Raw genomic sequence first — 21,241 nt, 5'->3', positions numbered from 1 at the left:
TGTATCCATCGGGACCCCAAAAATCGCGTTGATCGCATCGCATGCAACCAAATCGCATGCGATGTGATCGACGCAATTTTTACATTGGAATCAATGTAAAATGGTCCCTGAGACCCGATTCTACATTGGCCCCAATGTTAAATGCCCCCCCAGACCCCAATTTTTATTGTTTCCCAACCCTGATGGGTGAAATGCCCCCCCCCCCATTGTTAAAGCCACCCCACGATAAACGCCAACCCGAAGCGTGGTGAGCGCAGCGAGCCCGCAAGGGGCAGCGGTACGCGTCCTCCGACCTTTTCATACCCCCACTATCCACGTCGGCGTGGAGTTGATTTTATATAGTGTGGCGAGCGCAGCGAGCCACCGAGCCTGAAGCGTGGCGAGCACAGCCCCACGAGGGGACGCGCATTACTTCACAGATATTACGCGTGCGCTCTCGCCACGCTTCGGGCTCGGTGGCTCGCTGCGCTCGCCACACTATATAGATAGTGGGGGTATGAAAAGGTCGGAGGACGCGTACCGCAGCTGCCACTCGCCACGCTTCGGGTTGGCGTTCATCGTGGGGTGGTGTTAACAATGGGGGGGGGGGGGGGCATTTGTCATGTAAAATACCCATAAGGGTGAGTATACAATGAAAAATCGGGTCCATTGGCCCATTTAACATTGTTCCCTATGTAAAATCGCGTCCATCGCATCGGTCGCATCGCATGCCTTAACTTAAGGGATGCGATGGACGCGACTTTTTTCATTGTCGGGGAAAAGGCTAAAAATAGCCCTAAAATCGTGTCGGTCGCGTCCATCGCATACCTTAAGTTAAGGTATACGATCACCTACGAAGGGCGCCGTGCTAGGAAACAAGTACCGTAATGGCAGTAGAGAGTGGTGCCACTATAAAAGAATAATTATTTACTACAATATTTTTTTAATTTTGTTTTGTAGCTGAACTTGGACCCCTAACAGTTAACTTGTTTTCGACTGATAAATCAATTGAAATAAATCTAACGCACCCTGTTGAATTTCTTCATATTTGCAAACCTGTAAAGTATCATATTTACAAGAATAACAAAAACTTTGTGGAAACCGATGTAAGTGTGTTTTTTTCTTCTTCTTCCAAATAAGACTGTTCTAATTGTGAACTTAGGGGGCAATGAATTAAGGAGACTCAGGGGGCAATGAATCAAGCCTTGGAGAAAGAGATAAAGTACCAACCAAACAGCTGCTAACTGCCATATTACAGGCTGTATTTGTAAAATACAGAAAGTAATTGGTTGATAGTTTACATCTATCTTCTTTATCTTTCTCCAAGATTTGATAAATCTCCCCTTAAGATATAGTGTTAAGGATATACAACAATGTTAAACCCTTGTAATATTTCATGCAGGGATGCCATCAATGGAGGGCGGGGGTGGGGGGGTTAGAGCTGCTGGGCCTTCAGTCCTGAGCCCAGACAGAGATTATGTTAATGTAATTGTAATGGGCCACCAGCCTTCTCTGATACATCCCAGGGTACTCTCTATTCCTTTCTTATGAATCGATGCCTTCCGGCATGCCACTTTATAACATAAGCCATTTATTTTCAAATTATATATATTTCATAAGATAAGATATTACACAATTAAGAAGAATATATAGTAATTTATTGTGTGCATAGTTGCATATCCTCACAACTCTGTGATGGATCCCACATTATTGCTGCAGTAGATGCAATGAAATGAATTACCAATGTTAGTAACATAAAGTATTTTGTGGCAATAAGGATTTATATTACATGCCATGGGGTCACAAAATAAAACAAAAGCAAAGGAAAGGAATGGGGTTTACAGTTTGTTGAAGGTTTGGTGTATTACAATATCAAATCTTGGTCCTATTTTAGAAACGAATTGGCTAAAAGGCGAATTGATGTAATGTACACGGTATATTATTTAAAAATATATACTTTAAAAATTGGTAGAATATCAGAAAAAATATTTTCAGTCCTCATAGGAATGTATCTTTTGTAAGAATTTGTCCAGTGAGATCGTAATAATTACTATGCCTCATCTTATCTAATAAGGATAATTTGCTTCTATTCATAGACTTTGTAGTAACAAAGATAAAAAGAAAATGATATACATAAATACACCCTTACCCAGTAATCTATTTGATATCTAGAATCATTATTTGACACCTCAGGACCATTATTCCTTCCTTTCCCTTTTCATTGAGCCAATTTTTAAATTCAGACACTTTTATATGTTCATTAAATAGGGATATTCTTTCGTATAGTAAGAATATGGCTGCATAGAGTTTCAGTTTTGCCTTAATGATCAATATTTGGCTATGTGCAGTACGGATGGTGTAATGGTTAGCATTACTGCCTCACAGCACTGAGATCATGGGTTCGATTCCCACCATTGCCCTAATAGTGTGTAGTTTGTATATTCTCCCAGTACTTGCGTCGGTTTCCTTTGGGTACTCCGGTTTCCTCCCACAATCCGAAAATATACTGGTAGGCTAATTGGCTCCCAACAAAAATTAACCCTCGAATGTCTGTGTGCACTCGTGCATGTACATGTGGTAGGGAATATAGCTTGTAAGCTCCACTGGGGCAGGGACTGATGTGAATGTTCAAATATTCTCTGTAAAGCGCTGCGGAATATGTATGCACTATATAAGAAAATTTTAATAAATATACTGTATACAAGATACAGACTTGTAAGGAAAAATATTTCACATACAGTGACTCGGGAGCGTCGGGGAGGAGGCTGAGAGCTCTGCCGGAAGGGGAGTCGTGGGAGTCTTGTGCACGTGTGACCCCATCTGTATTGTATTTTTAAATCTATATAGTGTGCCTGTTTGACATCATCCATAGGGTTTAAGTCAAGACCATATCTCATTTTCTTCTAGGTGCCATATTATAAGATAGAACATTTAGACTCTGATACAACATTCTGTATAACTGCGAAAGTGTCTGTATTTGGGAGAAAAGAAAGTAATCTGTCAATCGAAAAATGTGTCACAACTAAAGCTGGTAAGGAAATAGTAAGCTCTATGTGTAATTTGCAACTTCTTCTTAGCATATATTTTTATATTATTTCATGATTCTGTCAGGGTCAAGGCCGCCACTAGTAATTTTGGGGCCCGGGACTGACCTTCAGTCCGGGCCGCCCTCCTGCTCCCCCACTCCCCGCCCCCGTGCCACACCTGTACCCCCACACCGCTCACCCACCCCCGCTCCGGCTCCCCTTCCCCGGAACTGACCTCTGCAGACCTCTCGGTGAACGCACACAGAGACAGGACATCTGTGCAATGCACCTGTATACACAAGTGGGGAAGAAGAACCATGGGGGTTGTCTGCAATTACACTCAAAATAAATATGGAAAATGTTTATTCCCACCACACACCCTCACTGAATTGATTGCAGGTTTTGTGACAAAACCCTATTGGCATCACAGCTGCATGTGCTCAGCTAAAAGGTGTTGGCAGTGCTAAAAATTACAATTACTGTCTGAAGAATGAACTAGAGTGCAACATGTATCAGCTCCTAAGGTGCACATTTGTGGACAAATAATGCTGAGACATGACATAAGCAGATAAAGTGAATTTTTTGTGGCCTGCAAGAAAAATATAGCCTGACTGTGCATGTACAAAAGTACACACAACTGGGCTGCTTTGTTATACATAGCGAATTCTTGCTGGTATCCATGTTTTTGATCTACAGTGTGTAGGTAGAAAATCAAGAGCTTGACAACCATTGGTCAACATTAAAAAGGTTGTCAAGGTCAAAAGGTCGACAGTTAACAGTATGACATGGTCAAAATGTCGACATGAGTTTTTTGAGATCGACAAAGGTTGACTTGAGTTGTCAACCTTTATCTACCAAAAACCATGAAAAACAAACGTCGTCCTTTTCATGGTCGACCTTTCGAATATGTCAACATTTTGACCCTGTCCTCCTTTTGACCCTGTCGACCTGTTGACTTTAGTCCTTTTGACTGTCACCATTTTGACCCTGTTGACCATTAGTCGACCTTTTGATTGTAAGACACTGACACTGTAGATCTAAAAGACCTAACCCCTTGTAGCAGACCTTAGAATGTGTCCATATCACCACTCTTAGGGGCAGATGTATTAAGCCTGGCAAAGAGATAAACTGGAGATAAATTGGAAAGAGATAACGCACCAGCCAATCAACTCCCAACTGTCATATTTTAAACACAGCTGATTGGCTGGTGCGTTATCTCCTTCTACTTTATCTCCAGTTTATCTCTTCGCCAGGCTTAATACATCTGCCTCAGTATCTGTCCGTACCTTTTTTTCATCATCCCTACTGTACTGTAGTATGGTTACAAGACTTTACAGTAAGGGCATGCATATAAATGTCTCAATAACAATTGTATATATTCCACTGATGATTTAATGTCTACTGTACAGTGTATGTAATTTTTGGATATGAATTGGTTTCCAGGTAATACCCCTTTTACACCGCCGAAAAATCTGGGTCAGCGGCGGGTCAGACCCGGATCTTCGGTGGTGTAAATCCCTAACGCCGTGTCCCTTTACACGGGACTTCTACCCAGGTCCTGACCTAAGTAGAACACGGCTAGGACCTGGGTAGAGGGCGGTGTAAATGGGAACGCCGGGTCGGATGACCCGGCTCCCATTTACATGAATGGGGAACGTCCAACCTGCGGACCGCAGCGTCCGCAGGTTGGACGGGTTGTCAGCCTGACACTGACAGCCGGCGCTGCGGTCTGCTATACCCTGCAGACAGCAGCGGCGGCGGGGGAGGGAGGTGAACGGATGCCTGTGTGCGGCATCCATTTACCTCCTGTGCGACGGCGGGGGGTGCGCGCGGTGACTGGGGGCAGCCCAGCAGCTTACCTAAGTGCTGGGCTGCCCCCAGCAGCGTTCCGGTCCGGCGGCGGCGGTGATTGGCGCTTGGAGATGACATCATCCTGTCATCTCCAAGCACCGGGAGAGGAGGGGGGGGTGCGGGCCGGGCTGTCCGCCCGGTGTAAATTGCACTAAACGCCGGGTCGCACCCGGCTTGAACCTGGGTCTAAAAAAGCCGGGTGCGACCCGGCGTTTTGGTGTAAAAGGGGTATAACAGTGCAAAATCTTTAAGGGATATAGGGGCAGATTTATTAAGCTTGAAGAAGAGATAAACTGGAGATAAAGCAGAGAAAAGGTAAAAGGAGATAAAGCACCAGCCAAATCAGCTGTGTTTGAAAAAGACAGTTGGGAGTTGATTGGCTGGTGCTTTATCTCCTTTTACCTTTTTTCCGCTTTATCTCCAGTTTATCTCTTCTCCAAGCTTAATAAATCTGCCCCACAGTTGCAGAGTAGACTGTTGCAGTTCACTTTTCATATTAAACAAAGAGAAAAAAATCCCCAACCGTGAACTGGTCGCAAGGGTGAAAATATTGACATGACAAAGGTAGACACATGACAAGGCTGATGTGAATTATTTTGTGCTTTCTTTCTTAACCAGCTTGTTCTTACTTTACCATCCATGTCGGCATAGAGGGAGAATAAAATAGTGTGCCAGGCGTATAGTGGCACCAAGCCCCTAGCATGGCGAGCGCACGCATTACACTAATTGGGACATATGTGTGTACATTTTATTGTGTCTACCTTTTCCATTTCAACATTTTGACCATGTCGACTTTGACCCTGTTGACCTTTCCCATTTCAACCTTATGACCATGTCGATCCATGTGCATGTCCACATTTTGGGGTAGTATTATTGACTGTCTATCTTGACACGGTCTATCCAATCATCCACACTCTTGTGAACAATTCCGGCGAGCTGCCTTATATCAACTATATAGATATACTACTGTTTAATAGTTATTTCGTTACTTGTTTCATAGCGCGGCGACCATAGCATGCCTTAATTAGTGGTATGCGATGGGACCTGATTTTAGGGTCCTAAGAGCCGCACTGTACAATTTTAAAATCGCATCCCATGCCATTAAAATGTTGATGTATATAGTGTGGCAAGTGCAGCGAGCCATCGAGCCCGAAGTGTGGCGAGCGGACGCGGAATACATGTGAAGTTTTCCGCGTCCCCTTTCGGGGCTCGCCACACTATATAAAATCAACTCCACACCGACGTGGATAGTGGGAGTATAAAAAGGTCAGAGGACGCGTACCGGTTTCCACGCTTCAGGAAACCGGTACGCTTCGCTCGCCACGCTTCGGGTTGGCGTTAATAGTGGCAGCGGCGTTAAGAATGTGGGTGCATACAACATACTAATCACCCATCAGGGTGCATGTACAGTACAACTAAATCATCGTTTTGATCGCATCAATCGCATTGCATGCGATCTGGTCGCATGCGATCAAAACGATGTAATAAGATTAAAATTGTGGGCGCCGTGCTAGGAAACAAGTACGGCTCCCACGATTTAATCTTATTACATCGTTTTGATCGCATCGATCGCATCGCATGGGACCAGATCGCATGCGATGCGATCGAAGCGATCAAAACGATGATTTCATTGTACTGTACATACACCCTGATGGGTGATTAGTATGTTAATCACCTGATGGGATGATATTTTTGCAGTTTAAAGTTTGACCCATTAAAACATTTATCAGTAGTTTAATACATTCTGCCTTGTAGTTGGGTTGTAAGGTGGGTGGGCTACCCAAACTACCCAAATGACCCTGATCAGAAGTTTACATACCCCAGTTCTTAATACTGTGTATTGCCCCCTTTAACATCAATGACAGCTTGAAGTCTTTTGTGGTAGTTGTGGATGAGGCTCTTTATTTTCTCAGATGGTAAAGCTGCCCATTCTTCTTGTCAAAAAGCCTCAAGTTCCTGTAAATTCTTGGGCTGTCTTGCATGAACTGGATGTTTGAGATCTCCCCAGAGTGGCTCAATGATATTGAGGTCATGAGACTGAGATCACCACTCCAGAACCTTCACTTTATTCTGCGGTAGCCAATGACAGGTCGACTTGGCATTGTGTTTTGGATCATAGTCATGTTGGAACATCCAAGTACGTCTCATGAGCAGCTTTCGGCTGATAAGTGCAAATTTCCTCCAGTATTTTCTGATCACATGCTGCATTCATCGTGCCATAAATTTTGACCAAGTTTCCAGTGCCTTTGTAGCTCAGCGAAACATCAGTGATCCACCTCCGTGTTTCACAGTAGGAATGGTGTACCTTTCATCATAGGCCTTGTTGAATAGTCTCCGAATGTAACATTTATGGTTGTGGCCAAACCGTTAAACTTTGGTCTCATCACTCCAAATAACTTTGGCCCTTATTCAGATCGGTGCGGATATTCCCGCATTCTTACGGAGCGGTCCGCACGCCACGGTGTTTTGCCGCATGCGGCCATCGTCCGTAGAAACGCCCACGTGTCCTCCGTATTCGGACGGACTCACTCTTTAAGAACAGGGCGTGTTTACGGACGACATACAAACCATGCGTGTGCGGGCGAAACACTCCGATTCTGCACGGTATTACAGAGTATTACAGAGTATGCTCGGAAATACCGCATCCGACCGGGAGCCAAGCGGTGCTACCGCCCGTAAGCGGAGTATTTACGCCAAACAACCCACTATGAAGTATCTTCTGCAATACATCACATGACCCACTTATTCAATTACCTATCCTCATAAAAAACAGCTTATTTGGAATTGGAATCAATTAGATGCCAATATATCCTTACAAGCATGCCTAACACATGCATTGCACACATTAACCCTTACAGCAATGTAAGTGCAATGCTTTGTATTACACCCTGTGTAAAAGATTATAAACAATATACACATATACTGTTTCAAGTGCAAATAAAACCAACAACTGTGAACTTGCATAAAGAATTTATTAAAAAACTGCATTAACATAGAAAAAAAATATTTTACAATAATAAATTAAAGCAGCAGATCGCGGATGTCCTGCAGGTCTGCTAGAAGGAGCCGCAAGTGGTGCTCCGCTCGCAGGACGGCCCCACGCACCCCCTCATCTGCTGGTGTGGTGTCATCTGTGGGCATGTCAAAGGGGCAAAAATTAGTCATGTTATTCATGCATACATTTCACATACTGCGACATAAATGGCACAAATGCTAGGTGACATGTGTGTATATATATATATATATATATCTATCTATGTAGAGAGATAGAGACACACATAGATAAATAGATATGACACATACATATATACATACATGCAAACTTATTTACTACATACTGTCTTTTTTGGCCTCTACCCTTTACTCTGCAGAAGACATAACAGTCATAGTGTTTCTTCTCAGTCACAACCCACCCATGACTAACCAATGACAAGCATGTCATGGCCTCCGTCAATAAGAACTTGTCCCAATCTGCTCAGTCTAAGTTCAGTGATGGTTCGTGGCATGGGAGTTATGCAAATGTCAGGAATGCACAGTACACATCCTCAAAATCTTAATTCTGTCTAAACCAACCTACAATTCTGTGAGGTCAAAAAAACAATCTGAACTACAGGGGGTGTTTAGGTAGAGGAGGCTCCTGGGACACTGGCAACTTGTGACTCCATTCCAAGGTAGGCCGGCCCCTACTCCATTTATAGCATACATCCTAGAGTTTATAAATAACATTCAGCAACCATATAGATTCCACTATTTGATGGGTCATAATCTACGCTTGCAGCAGGTGATTTTAATCCACAAATGATCCACTCATCCCTTTACTCCTGGATCCTGTTTAACTACAACGGTTATGTGGCAGTCAAAATGGACCTCCAACCCATCCCACAAACCTGTGTAATTGAGAGGTGTCCTGGATGAAAGGGATGCCTTGGACACCCCATCTAACCCGTACCTGTATCTGTAGCTACCCACTTTGGGGTCTATATGAATAGGATGGGCCCAAAATTGATTATCACCAGTGCTACATAAGAAATACCAGTACAACTACTTCATGAATGATGCATTATGTTAACATACCGATCTGCTGGTACTCTGGGGCCTGGCACGCCTCCTCCCCCTCGTCATCCGATTTCTCCGGGGCAACCGTGGCCTCCTCAGCCCCCTCCTCCGCCAGCTCCTCTGCCACAAGAACCTCCTCCTCCAACTCCTCCTCCACCTCCTCCTCCACCTCCTCCTCCACCTCCTCCTCCTCCTCCTCCTCCACCACCACCACCACATCCTCCTCCACCTCCTCCTCCGCCACCAACACCTCCTCCTCCGCCACCAACTCCGCTTCCACATCCTCCTCCACCACCTCCTCACGCACCTCCTCCTCCTCCTCCACCACCTCCTCCACCATTTGCTCCTCCTCCACTTCCTCCTCCTCCACCCTTGCCGCCACCTCCTCCTCCGGGTCTTGGGCCTCCTCCTGGCCCAGGGCTGCCTCCGCGTCTTCACGGGCCTGTCGGGCTCGGGCTCGTGCTGTGTGGTAGAAAAAAACATCATGGTCAATGTCGGGTCATTGGGGCACATGTATTAATCCATAACAAGACATACATGGAAGGGTGATAATGATGGCAAACGATGCAGGAAAGTAGCTCCTTACTGTTAATGGATTCCAAATTGTGACATTTAAATTATTATGTGATTGTTAGTAATTTGTTCACACATTACAACCCAGGCATTTATAAATGTGTAACACATATTAGATCGGGCACATTGTATGCATCAGAATCCTCAATGCTATGGCATTACATATAAAAGCCACATGACTGCATGTTAACCAGGAAGAAGCACACATAACAGTCTATGGACTTTTAAACCCATGGACACCCACTTATCATGAGACACATTTTATTGTTTCTAGATGCTATGTTGTAAGTGCGAAATTTCATAGCTAAAATACTCACACTCAGCAATTTCGCCCCTGATTTGATGGAGCAGCTGGGGCTGGCGCCTGCGGAGGTCCGACCACCGCCTCTCCAGCTGCCCGAGGGACCTACGCACCCGAGTGCGGGCGTAAATACGGCGCCCTGCCGCAGCATACGCCCTCCGCTTATGGCGGTTTGTGATGAAGGGCCCCGCACGGCCCAGCCTTGTCTCCATGACGGAGACAAGAACCCTCAGCTCCGCATGTGTGAAGGGTTCTGCCCTTCGTGTCTCCGCCATGTTGACAATGGCATCTATCAACCAATCAGGTGGTGGCATTGGTTGATCACAGTTATTTGTGTTAATAACTTTATTGTTCATCTTTACATGAACAGCGTCTCTGCGCCAACACAAATGGTGACAAATTCGCATGCCTTCAAAACAGTAGTGTTGATGTATGGCAATGAACAAATCTGATATATATAAAACACAGTGTGTATGCACTTAGCAAATCCAATGACGCCTCGCTCCGCCAAGCAACGCGTGCTATAGCTTAGCAACGCATAGCTGTAGTTAGCATTACTTACTCTATGCATCTATGTGTATGCGTACATTTATGTGTAAAAGACACATACACACACTTGCAGGTATCCTGAGACCAGCATTATACACCAGCCCTGCCTGCCTGCCTGCCTGCCTGGCTGCCTGCTCCTTGAAATGTTGAAACATGTGAATAAATTCAAATATCATATATATAGAGATATATATATATATATATATATATATATCTGCAAACAAATCAGACATCAACACATGATAAAATCCCCAACACATTACAGAATAAATCAATGTACTCACCAGTCATCAGGGATAGTATCAACTACAATAATGAAGATATAACAAACACATAAGATCCCTTGAACAAGGTATAATAATTAGCACCTATATTTAACTTCCCCCAAAACTAAGCACATATGATAAATATCTACTATTTCTTTGCCATTAGGAGGGCAGGCTGGCTAATTTTCGTGTTGTAACACTGACAACTAACACACTGTACTTATTTGAAGGGGTGATTTTTACAATAATTGGTGTGTTCTGTCAACTCGATAACATGTACCTGAAGTATCTTTGCGCCACAGAGTCCCGCAGCTGGTATCCCCTCCGGCATTCAGGGGCGCGGGATGGCCGCATGGGCGGATCTTGCGGCTCAGATGGTACCTCCCACTCATCAAAGGGTATCTCACGCCGCACAGCAATGTTGTGGAAAAATATACACAGGCCCACGATCCTCGACACCATTTCAGGCGCATATTGTAAGTCACCACCAGTGCGGTGGAGCACTCTAAATCGACCTTTTAAAAGGCCAATTGAGCGCTCCACCACTTGCCTGGTGGCAACATGCGCCCGATTGAATGCCTCCTGTGGGCCCGGTGCTGGGTAGCTGTACGGCGTAAGTAGCCAGGGCGTACATGGGTAACCAGAGTCACCCAGAACCCACGCATCACGGCCTTCCAGCTCTTGTAGTCTTTGCCATATCCCGGTTTGTCGGATGACATGAGAGTCATGGGCACTTCCGGGAAACTTCGAGTTGAAGGCGAGAATCTCCATGGATGGGCCACATACCACCATCACGTTCAGTGAGTGGAACAATTTGCGGTTCCTATATATCTTCTCACTTCGAGATGGAGGCACAAATGGTACATGGGTGCCATCCACAGCCCCTATCACATTAGGGAAGCCAGCAATTTGATGGAAGGCCTGCTGGCTTCTGCGCAGGGTCTCGGTGGCAAATGTCATGGCCATGAAGTGCCCCTTGCGCCTGAACATGGCCGACGTCACACGCCTCAGGATTCGGCAGAAGGCCGGCTGAGATATTCCAGCAAGTACTGCCACTACTTGTTGGAATGATCCTGAGGCGCAGAAATGCAACACCGCCAGCAGCTGTGTGTGAGGCGGAATTGCTGTCGTGATCCCGTGTAGAGGTTCCAGATCGCTCTGAATTAAGGTGAGCAGATCCAGAATGACATGTGGCGGTAACCGGTACCTAGTAAGTACCTCATCATCGGGCATAGCAAACAGAGTCACCCGTGTGCGATAGATTCTAGCACGTCCTGGCCTCCTTGGGCGACGAGTGGGGAGAGCCGCAAGTGCCCTTAGCCTCCTCTCCATGTAGCGCATCATTGCTTCAGCAACCTATAAAGGAATGAACATAAATACTGATGCACCTATGCACATAATGGCCATATCCCACTACAAATAGATTTGTAGCCTTCAATACGTACAATAGATGGCCGCCCCGTGAAATCCCGCAGATCCATTTGACTCTCTAATGATGACACAATAATATGAACTCAATACACACCGTCAAAAACACACAGATAAAGGTGTCAGCATTTTTTGCCGACATCATGTACTATGAGACATTTCATCTATTGCTGGGACATGTTGTCCTGCAATAGATGAACCCACACAGGTTTAAGACCTGTGAGTGAAATAGTGAACATGTGACATGTTGCAATAATGATACACGCACTTTGCTGGCCCAACAATCTGTAGTCAGTGAGGCAATGGTGCATACATTCATACACTTACATTGTTCATGGATATCATATCTACAAGGAGCATGGAAGAGCTTACCTTAGACCCTGACAAGTCCAGATCTGGAGACAAATGATTCTACCAGCAAGTCACTATTTATAGGGCTCTCACATGTGTGGTCTATAACAGTAGAGATGAGTATTGCATGACTTGTGGCCTGGATTATCTAAGGGATTGGGCTACTTTTAGCTTGCAATTAAACGCCACAATACCACAGTAGTCATGAATCAAATGTCATGTCATGCTAGAAAATAGCATGTGTATTGTGCAATAGTCACAGGTGTATCAGAAGATTCTATGCAATGTTAGCATTGGTGACCAGTATTTCATGTCGAACTTTCGCCAGGTTTTACACAATGGAATTTCAGCCACCGTATGCGGCGCGAAAAAACAGCGACGTACGCTCACGCACGGAACGCAGCTGCCGCTGATGTCCGCCAAACAGGATACACAAACAGTATATAAAGGTGTATTAGAAGGTGACAATGTTGTTGCAAACATGTCTGGATCCCAACCAGAGCTGGACCCAGAGCTGCAGCAACTTTTTCACCAGCTGGACTCCAGCACCACCTATGTGCCACTGCACATGCAGGCAGTGGGTAATGAGGAGGCTGCTGGCCCTTCGACAGCAGGGCAAGCTGCACCTGACCATTCTACAGCAGGGCAACCTACACCTGGCCCTTCTGCAGCAGGCCAACCTGCAGCTGGCTCATATGCACCATCAGCAGAATTGGTTGGAACACAACAGGGGACTTCACAAGGTAGTACCATGGCCAGCACTTCAAGTGCAGCGACTGGTGCCAGGGGGCGTGGCCAGGGACGTGGCAAGGGGCGAGCCAGTGCAACAGCGGAACCACCCAAAAAAAATAAGGCATATGAAGCACAGGAGCTGGCCATCCTGGTTCCCCGAGCACGTGATTGGATAGAGTGTCCATCCGAGAAGCTGACACACACACGCAGATGGAAGATTTGGGAACAGATAACGGCAGAGATTAATGAAGTAGCGCCACAAGTTCGTGAGACGGACCATGTGAAGAAGAGGCAAGTTGTTTTGTGATACATGTGGCCAGTAATAGCCAAGTAATGATTGAATTGATGCTTAGATGCATTTTGCAAATGGCCCGTGAGGTTGTTACGATACACATACATTATTGCCATGTTATTTCGTTGAGAGTTAGAGTAGGGTGATTGTGAATGTGTATTGTAACGGTTGATATCATAGTTGCATGTAATATTATATATGGGACATTAATCACATGTTGTAATATGTAGCACAGAGCAATGGCTGCAACAGCTAACATTGGGAGTGACATGTATTAATATGTCAACTTACATTGCAGGTGGCAGGACTTCAAAACCAACCTGAAGAGGAAGATGACCAAGCGGTGGGAACACAGCCAGACATCTGGGGCCGGGCCCATGCCATCAGGGCTAGAGCTCACCCCCCTGGAGGTGATGGCCGAGAGCTGTATATCAGTTGAGGAGATCAGGGGGGTGAGCACGATGGATAGCGAGGCCCCAGCTGAAGTGTTTGCGTCTTTTCTGGAAGGTAAATATTGGTCATGCCATAAACTTGTGCAAGTAATTATCGTAGAATGTCTCCTAATTGTGTATATCTTTTCCCACAGACACCCCACCGCTTGGTGACAACTCTGCTCAGGAGGTGGAGGAGTCCGTGCCACCTGGCCCCAGTGGTAGGCCTGTGCAGCAGCAGCCGCCATCGGCCCAAGCCGATTTGGCCGCCTTGGCCCAGATGCTTGGGGACATCAACCAGCAGGGAGACTTGGCATCAGAACGGGTGCGTAGGACCGAGGAGATCCTGGCGAGCTTGGTCAGCACCCAGCAGTCCATGGCTGCGAGCATGCAGGCCATGGCTGAGTCACATCAGGCCATGGCTGCAAGTGCTCAGGTGCTGGCCGAGCAAGCCACCCGCCAAAATGATCTCCTCCTCCACCATAATGAGCTTATGGTGGAGCTGGTTACCAGCAACAGGGTCCTAATGTCATCCGTTTCTGGTGCATTACCACCCGCAACACTCCCTGCTGGCAGGAGGGGTAGACCAGCCAACCCCTCCACATCATCTGCTCCACCTGCCCCAGCATCTGGCCGTCCCCGAAGAGCTGCTGCACAGGCCAAGGAGCCTACCAAGGCCAAACGTGGTCGGAAATGAACTTGTGGCTGCATTAATCTCCACCGTTATGTGTTCCCAAATCTTCCATTGTGCTGTGTGTGTCAGCTTCTTGTGTCCAATCACGTGCTGAGGGTAACCAGATGAGCCCTTGCTTCATATGTCCTTTGTGGTTCCCCTGTTGCCCTCTTTTGCCTGCCATTACTGTCAGCTGTACTTGAAGTGATGGCCATGGTACTATCTTGTGAAGTCCCCGGTTGTGTTCCAAATGATTCTGCTGATGGTGCATATGAGCCAGCTGCAGGTTGGCCTGCTGCAGAAGGGCCAGGTGTAGGGTGCCCTGCTGTTGAATGGTCAGGTGCAGCTTGCCCTGCTGTAGAAGGGCCAGCAGCCTCCTCATTTCCCACTGGCTGCATGTGCAGTGGCACATAGGAGGTGCTGGAGTCCATCTGTGTGCAATTATATTTGTTTTGTATTATTATTTATTTTGCTGCATTCCTGGCATCTTGTTTATTGTTTGTATGTATTATTTTATGGTCATTGCATCACAGTGGCATTGACTGTGACATGAATATAAATAAATGTGTTTACTTTACCCAAAATGTGTGGTTTCATGAGTACATGTCGAATACACATGTGTATTGATAGTATTAAGATTCAGTCATGTCCATTGTTAGCAGTTTTTAAGTGTGGGACAAGTACAGCATATGTGGGGGATTACTAAGGTTTCCTTGAAGCAGCAATGGTTTCAATTAAAGCACTGACAAGCGGCCTATTAGTGAGTAATGAGTAAAGGCGTAGATTCTATTGGGTTCAGGTGTTAATGGTTGTAGTCATTAGGCGTACGTTCGCCTACCGCATGAACGAGTGGTGTCCGCAAAGCAATAGTACACTTGTGGACACCGCACATTTCTGCCCTTTTTGATCGCGTGCATTCGGAGTGGTTTCCGAATGTACGCCCCCCAACATAAGTGTACTCCCCCGTGTCCGCCCATGTTTCCGCCCCGTTTTGCCCACTTTGAAACTACGCCCATGTGTCATTCCGCATGACGCCCATAATACGCCCCTATTTCCCGACTGATAGCGGTGAACAGTTTTGGACGGGATTTGGCCGAACTGGTACCGAGTCAAGGCGTGGCACATGCGCGTTGCGTTCTCCACGCATGCGCAGACGCCGTAAAGACGCGATCCGAAAGTATGCGGTAAAGTCCGCGTCAATCAGAATAAGGGCCTTTATTCCAGAAGTTTTGAGGCTTATCTCTGTGCTGTTTGGGGTATTGTAAGCGTTATGTTTTGTGGCATTTGCATAGTAATGGTTTTCTTCTGGCGACTCGAACATGCAGCCCATTTTTCTTCATATGCCTCCTTATTTTCGAAACAACCACACCACTTTTTTTCAGAGTCTTGTATTTCAGCTGAAGTTACAGTATTTGTGGATTTTTCTTTGCATCCCAAACAATTTTCCTGGCAGTTGTGGCTGAAATGTTTGTTGGTCTACTTGAACGTGATTTGTTTTCCACAGAATTCATAATTTTCCCATTCTTAGAGTTTGAACACTGCTTATTGGCATTCTCAATTGATTGGATATCTTTTATATCCCTTTCCTGTTTTTATACAGTTCAATTACCTTTTACCGCAGATCCTTTGACAATTCTTTTGCTTTCCCCATGACTCAGAATCCAGATACATCAGTGCAGCACTGGATGAAAGATGCCAGGGTCTTTCAGGAGACCAGAAACCCACTGACCTTTTATACACACACACACTGATTACAAGCAAACAGGTCACAGGTGAGGATGGTTACCTTTAGTAGCCATTAAAACCCATTTGTGTCAACTTCTGTGCATGTTATCAGGCCAAAATCTCCAGGGTATGTAAACTATTGATCAGGGTCATTTGGGTAGTGTCTGTTGTCATTATGATTTAAAAAGAGTAAACACAGTTGTTTGACAATAAATGGCTTCACCCAACCACTAACCATGAGTGAAAGAAAAGTTTGTGAATTATCATTCATTATCATTCTCTGACAAATGGGCAGAAAATCACAAATTCTGCTATGGTATGTAAACTTATGAGCACAACTGTATATTTCTTGTTACAAATATTTGAAATAAACCTATTAGTACTGTAAAAGAGATTACAGTACTTATGTAATATCTGGGCTCCCGGTTTTCTTATGAGACCGTGTCCGCTCGCCACGCTTCGGGCACGGTGGCTCGCTGCGCTCGCCACACTATATGAAATCAACTCCATGCATAGTTGGATAGTAGGGGTATAAAAAATGGGGTGCATTTAACATGGGAGTCCAGATAATACATAAGTACCGAGATTACCTATCCATGGCATGTATTCTCTACAAGTGATGTTTTTGACTATTTTGAGAGCATATTAATGAGAGGTTTACATTGCTCGTTATTTTTTACAGATCAGTGGCCTAATGATATTGTTAAAGTTATTGTGGGCATTTTGTCTATGGTACTTGTCGCCTGTGTGCTGTTTGCAACAGGATATGGTGTACATAAATATATCCATGTCAGCAACCTGCGCCAACCACACATTCTGGTAAGTTTTTATATACAGTAAGCATATCACAGTATTGCTTCTTGGTGCCTTTTGAAAGTGGAACCAAGATGTAGACTTTCTAGGTCCTGGTCTGTTCTAGGTCCTGTAAGCCTTAAATATACTAGGATTTCAGGGAAATAAAAAAACATTTTGAAAAATTACTGTATGTGAGGAAATTAACATAATTGCCTCATTTCCCACATCAACAAAACATGTTGAATTTTAACATATTATTCCCATGTACCCCTATATAACCATCTATATGCAGTATGAGTGTTTATTTATTCTCCATAGCATGTTGATACTTACACACATATTGTGTTTCAATCATATTTAATATTGACAATAGGGGCCTGATTCAGACCTGCTCGTTGGGCTGCGAGTATTCGGAGCCTAGCAAGCAGGTAGCTGCCACCCCACCGAACACACCTCCACTGTGCACGGCTGCAAGGGCGTATGCAGCTGTGCGCACAGGGGAAAAATCATTAACCATTGAATGATTTTCTCCCTGCTCGCAGCGCTGAGTGAGCCAGGACTCACTCGACAATGCAAAGGCTGTGGGGAAAAGGAGGCCGCTGATGAAGTCTGTGGCCCTCTCTCCTGACTGCCTAGGAATGCCTGCGTTTCCTGGGGAATGCCCAGAAAACACTGGCGGCACATCCCCAAATACCTCAGAGCTAGCTGTCGTTCGCAGATTCAGAAGAAAATGACAGGGGGGGGGGGGCACCATAATAAGAGACTGGGGTGGTTAGTGATGCCAAGGTAATGTTTTCTGATGCCTTAAGACAGCAAAATGCACCCCTATAGCCTGAGGCTATTCTGGAGGTATAAATAAAGCTACACAAAGAGCTGTAATGCCGCCCATACACGCTGCGATCCCGGCGGTACGATGTGTGCTTTGAGGTACGCGCTCCTGCGGCATCGCACAGTACAAAAAGTATGTGCTGCACATACTTTTTGTACTTGCTTTTCATCACATCGCATTGCATTGCATGCATAAGGCTTGCAATGCGATGTGATGGATGCTATTTAAGCCCCTGGCACCTGTCAAGAGATGCACTATATTTGTTTTAGAGATGGTGACAGTTTTGTCTTTGCCACTCACGCCGCACCATTGATACACTGCTGCTGTTCCTTGCCAAGAGCTCTCTGCATATCACAGGCACCAGCAGAGGGAGCTACTGAGCAGCCATGTGAATCCTATCAGCAGCTCTGTGTGAAATATGGACCCTGGCAGTGAATGAATTCATCTGTTAGTTATTGCTGTTTGATGTGTATGCGTTTTTGTTTGTTTGTATGTATGTATGTAATTTATGTTGTTTCTGTGTGTATGCAGTGTTTGTTTATGTATGCTATGTGTAATTATGTATGCTCTGTGTGTTATATGTATGCTGCATATGCTACTCTTATGTATTGAGTGTGGAGGTATGCTATGTGTTTGTGTTATGTATGTGTCATATATATATATATATATATATATATATATATATATGACTTGCCCTTGGAGAGCACACATGCACAGGCGATACTGAGGGGATCTTTTACTCCACCCCAATTTAACTAGAAAGTGTCTACACCATTTATTTTGAGGTTTGGGAATTAAAGCCCTAATACCAGTTTACAGCATTGTCTCAAACCCTAAAATTAATAAAGTGGTCCTTTGTTGGAGGTTGGTCAATAGGGGAATTTGCCATAATTGGCCACCCTGATCCATATCAGTATGATTCATCCATCTGGAGGGTCATTCCTTTATTAAAGTCTATTAGTGATTGGGATCACATTTTGCACATATACAGTTCAGCTACACGATCAGAATAAAGACTGATTAGATTTATAAAAAATCTTCTAATTAAGGAATAAGTACTACAGTATTTATTTACATTTGGAAGATCCAGCGTGAATAAATCATTCAAATTTCCTTACAAATTAAAAACATATTTTATTGCTTAAAAGATTAATATCTAACCCCTGATGAAGAGACGAAACGCGTCGGGTTCTTGGTATGATCCCTATTCCAAGAAAATTCTTCCAACTCCAAGTATATTACCTTTTTTTAATATATCTTTTAATAAATGTTTTATATTTGAAAGTAGTCTTGGTTGATGATAATTCTACATTGAGTGGAAAGACTGAATAAATTGTATTGTTGAGTTGTATATGGGCGCTTAATAACACTATTGGGTTATATATATATATATATATATATATATATATATATATATATATATACTGTTTGTGTTTATGTAGTAATGTATATATATATATATATATATATATATATATATATATATATATATATACTGTTTGTGTTTATGTGCCCCCTAAGTATCCCAGACCCCATGGAGTATTAATCCGGCTCTGATCCAACACTGTATATATTGGAAAATGTTGCCATTTGTTACAAACTGACTGACAGGTTTCTGGGGGTAATGCAACCACCATTTCCAGATTTTTCATCTCAGTAATGTAATAAATAAATTTTTTATTTGCCTTATTGTTTCAGAATATAACTGCCAACCATAACAACACTGTTTTGGTTGAAGGGCATACTGTGACCATTAATCTCATTACAATTGATTCTGGCATTAAAAGCATGCAGAAAGACATGTCTGCTGAAGAGAAAACCCATACCAAGAGTGAGCTGTACCTCACTTCTGGTGTAGACCATGTGAGTCATGACTCAGGAGTTCTGGAAGATGATCATGGTTATGTCAGTCTTAAGGAACCACCAGTGCCAGCTGGTAGCCCAAGTAGGTCACAGCGGTCACCATATGATATGCCTCATTATTTTGTAAGTGAGAAAACTCCAGCTGTATCAGAACCAGATCCCGTACTTGGGGAGCAAGATCTTTATGGACAAATTAACTGCAAGTCTGACACTGTTCCTTTGCAAGAAAAAGATGATTTGAAAGGTATTCAAAGTATGTCAGATAGAACTTTGTTTGCCTACCTCCCAAAGAATGATCATCAATTTCTCAAAATAAACTCCTTAAATGATAATCTTTTGGAAGAAGAATCTTTAATAGACCACAATTTGGAAAATGTAAATTTAACAACGGACACAGATCTCAGTGAATCTGGAACCTTGTTTTTAGATTGGAGCCCAAATAATCCTTCCTTTCATATCCCACATATGTGCAACAATGCAGAGAATGAATTCTGTGCAGAGGAATGCCATAAAGTAGAAGAAGGACTCTTGTTGCAACTCTGCGTACCAGGCCAACCGGAGGAAGCCCCAGAGAATGATGAGTTGGTGCAGCTGACGGAACGCTGGGGGCTGAGCATTCGAATGGAGGAATAGACAAATTAATAAATAATAAGTTGTTTAAAAATAAGTTATATTCAGACTTTTTTACTTCTTTAGGTTGCATATACATAATGAATGGTGGTGGCGGTGGAGCAATGGTGACATTTTATTCGTGTGAATAAAGACTATCCATGCCAAATAGTCCATAGTCAGCCTGTGTACACTCATTATGTCGATATTCATAATATCAATACCAGAATGTTGATATCTAACATTTTGACATCTGGAAAAGCTTGACAATGTCAAAATGTTGACATAGTAAAATTGTCAACATCACCATATGGGTGCTATTCTGCTCAGCGATATTTGCTAAGCGATGTAGTGTAGGCGATTTCCCGGTTAGTTAGATCGCCCAGATACACGTAACGATGTGCGTTGAGCAATCTGTGCTAACCATTCACATGCAGGCGATCTATCTAGATTTTCACTGCATGTGCTCAAGATCTGAACGCCATTGTGATGCGCAGAACCACGCACCACCATAATGTATACTCATTATCAACATTGATATAATATACCAAACCCTACCAAATATATGTCCAGCCCTGGATCCACTATTTTCAAGTTGTTACTGGAGTAAATCCAATTATATGCCTAGAGCGTGACATAGACTGAGCAAAGACTGTCTGAGGCTGAGTTCTCACATTTACTGTATAATACTGTACATACTGTAAAACGTAAAAGCATTAGGTTTTATAAAAAAATTTATTGTGCTACTGTATGTCTCCTCTGACCTCGCCCACTTCCCTCAGCAGTAGCAGCCAGATGAGCAATGCCATCTTCAGTTCAGCATTTACCTATAGAAGCCTACGGGCTTCTATTGCAGCAGGCAGGCCTGGCTACAGGGGGGGTCAAAGGGGACAGCTCACCCAGGCCACGACG

The 21,241-nt window shown here is 44.3% G+C and overlaps 1 protein-coding gene across 1 annotated transcript in view; it reads left to right on the top strand.

Annotated features, from left to right (window-relative positions):
- LOC146063823 (interleukin-20 receptor subunit alpha-like) overlaps positions 1-20,486 on the top strand; it is a 77,521-nt gene extending 57,035 nt beyond the window's left edge. The window contains exons 6-9 of the mRNA XM_083176616.1: positions 940-1,085; positions 2,887-3,010; positions 16,916-17,052; positions 19,556-20,486. Of these exons, the coding sequence (XP_083032742.1) occupies positions 940-1,085; positions 2,887-3,010; positions 16,916-17,052; positions 19,556-20,353 (1,205 nt within the window). The 3' untranslated portion in view covers positions 20,354-20,486. The remainder of the gene's footprint in view (positions 1-939; positions 1,086-2,886; positions 3,011-16,915; positions 17,053-19,555) is intronic.
- The last annotated feature ends 755 nt before the right edge of the window (positions 20,487-21,241 follow it).

Source organism: Crinia signifera, chromosome 3 (genome assembly GCF_055691185.1).
Source record: "Crinia signifera chromosome 3, ASM5569118v1, whole genome shotgun sequence".
Classification (NCBI taxonomy): Eukaryota; Metazoa; Chordata; class Amphibia; order Anura; family Myobatrachidae; genus Crinia; species Crinia signifera.
The sequence above is the reverse complement of the archived record's forward strand: the minus strand, read 5'-3'. Positions and strand labels throughout refer to the sequence as shown.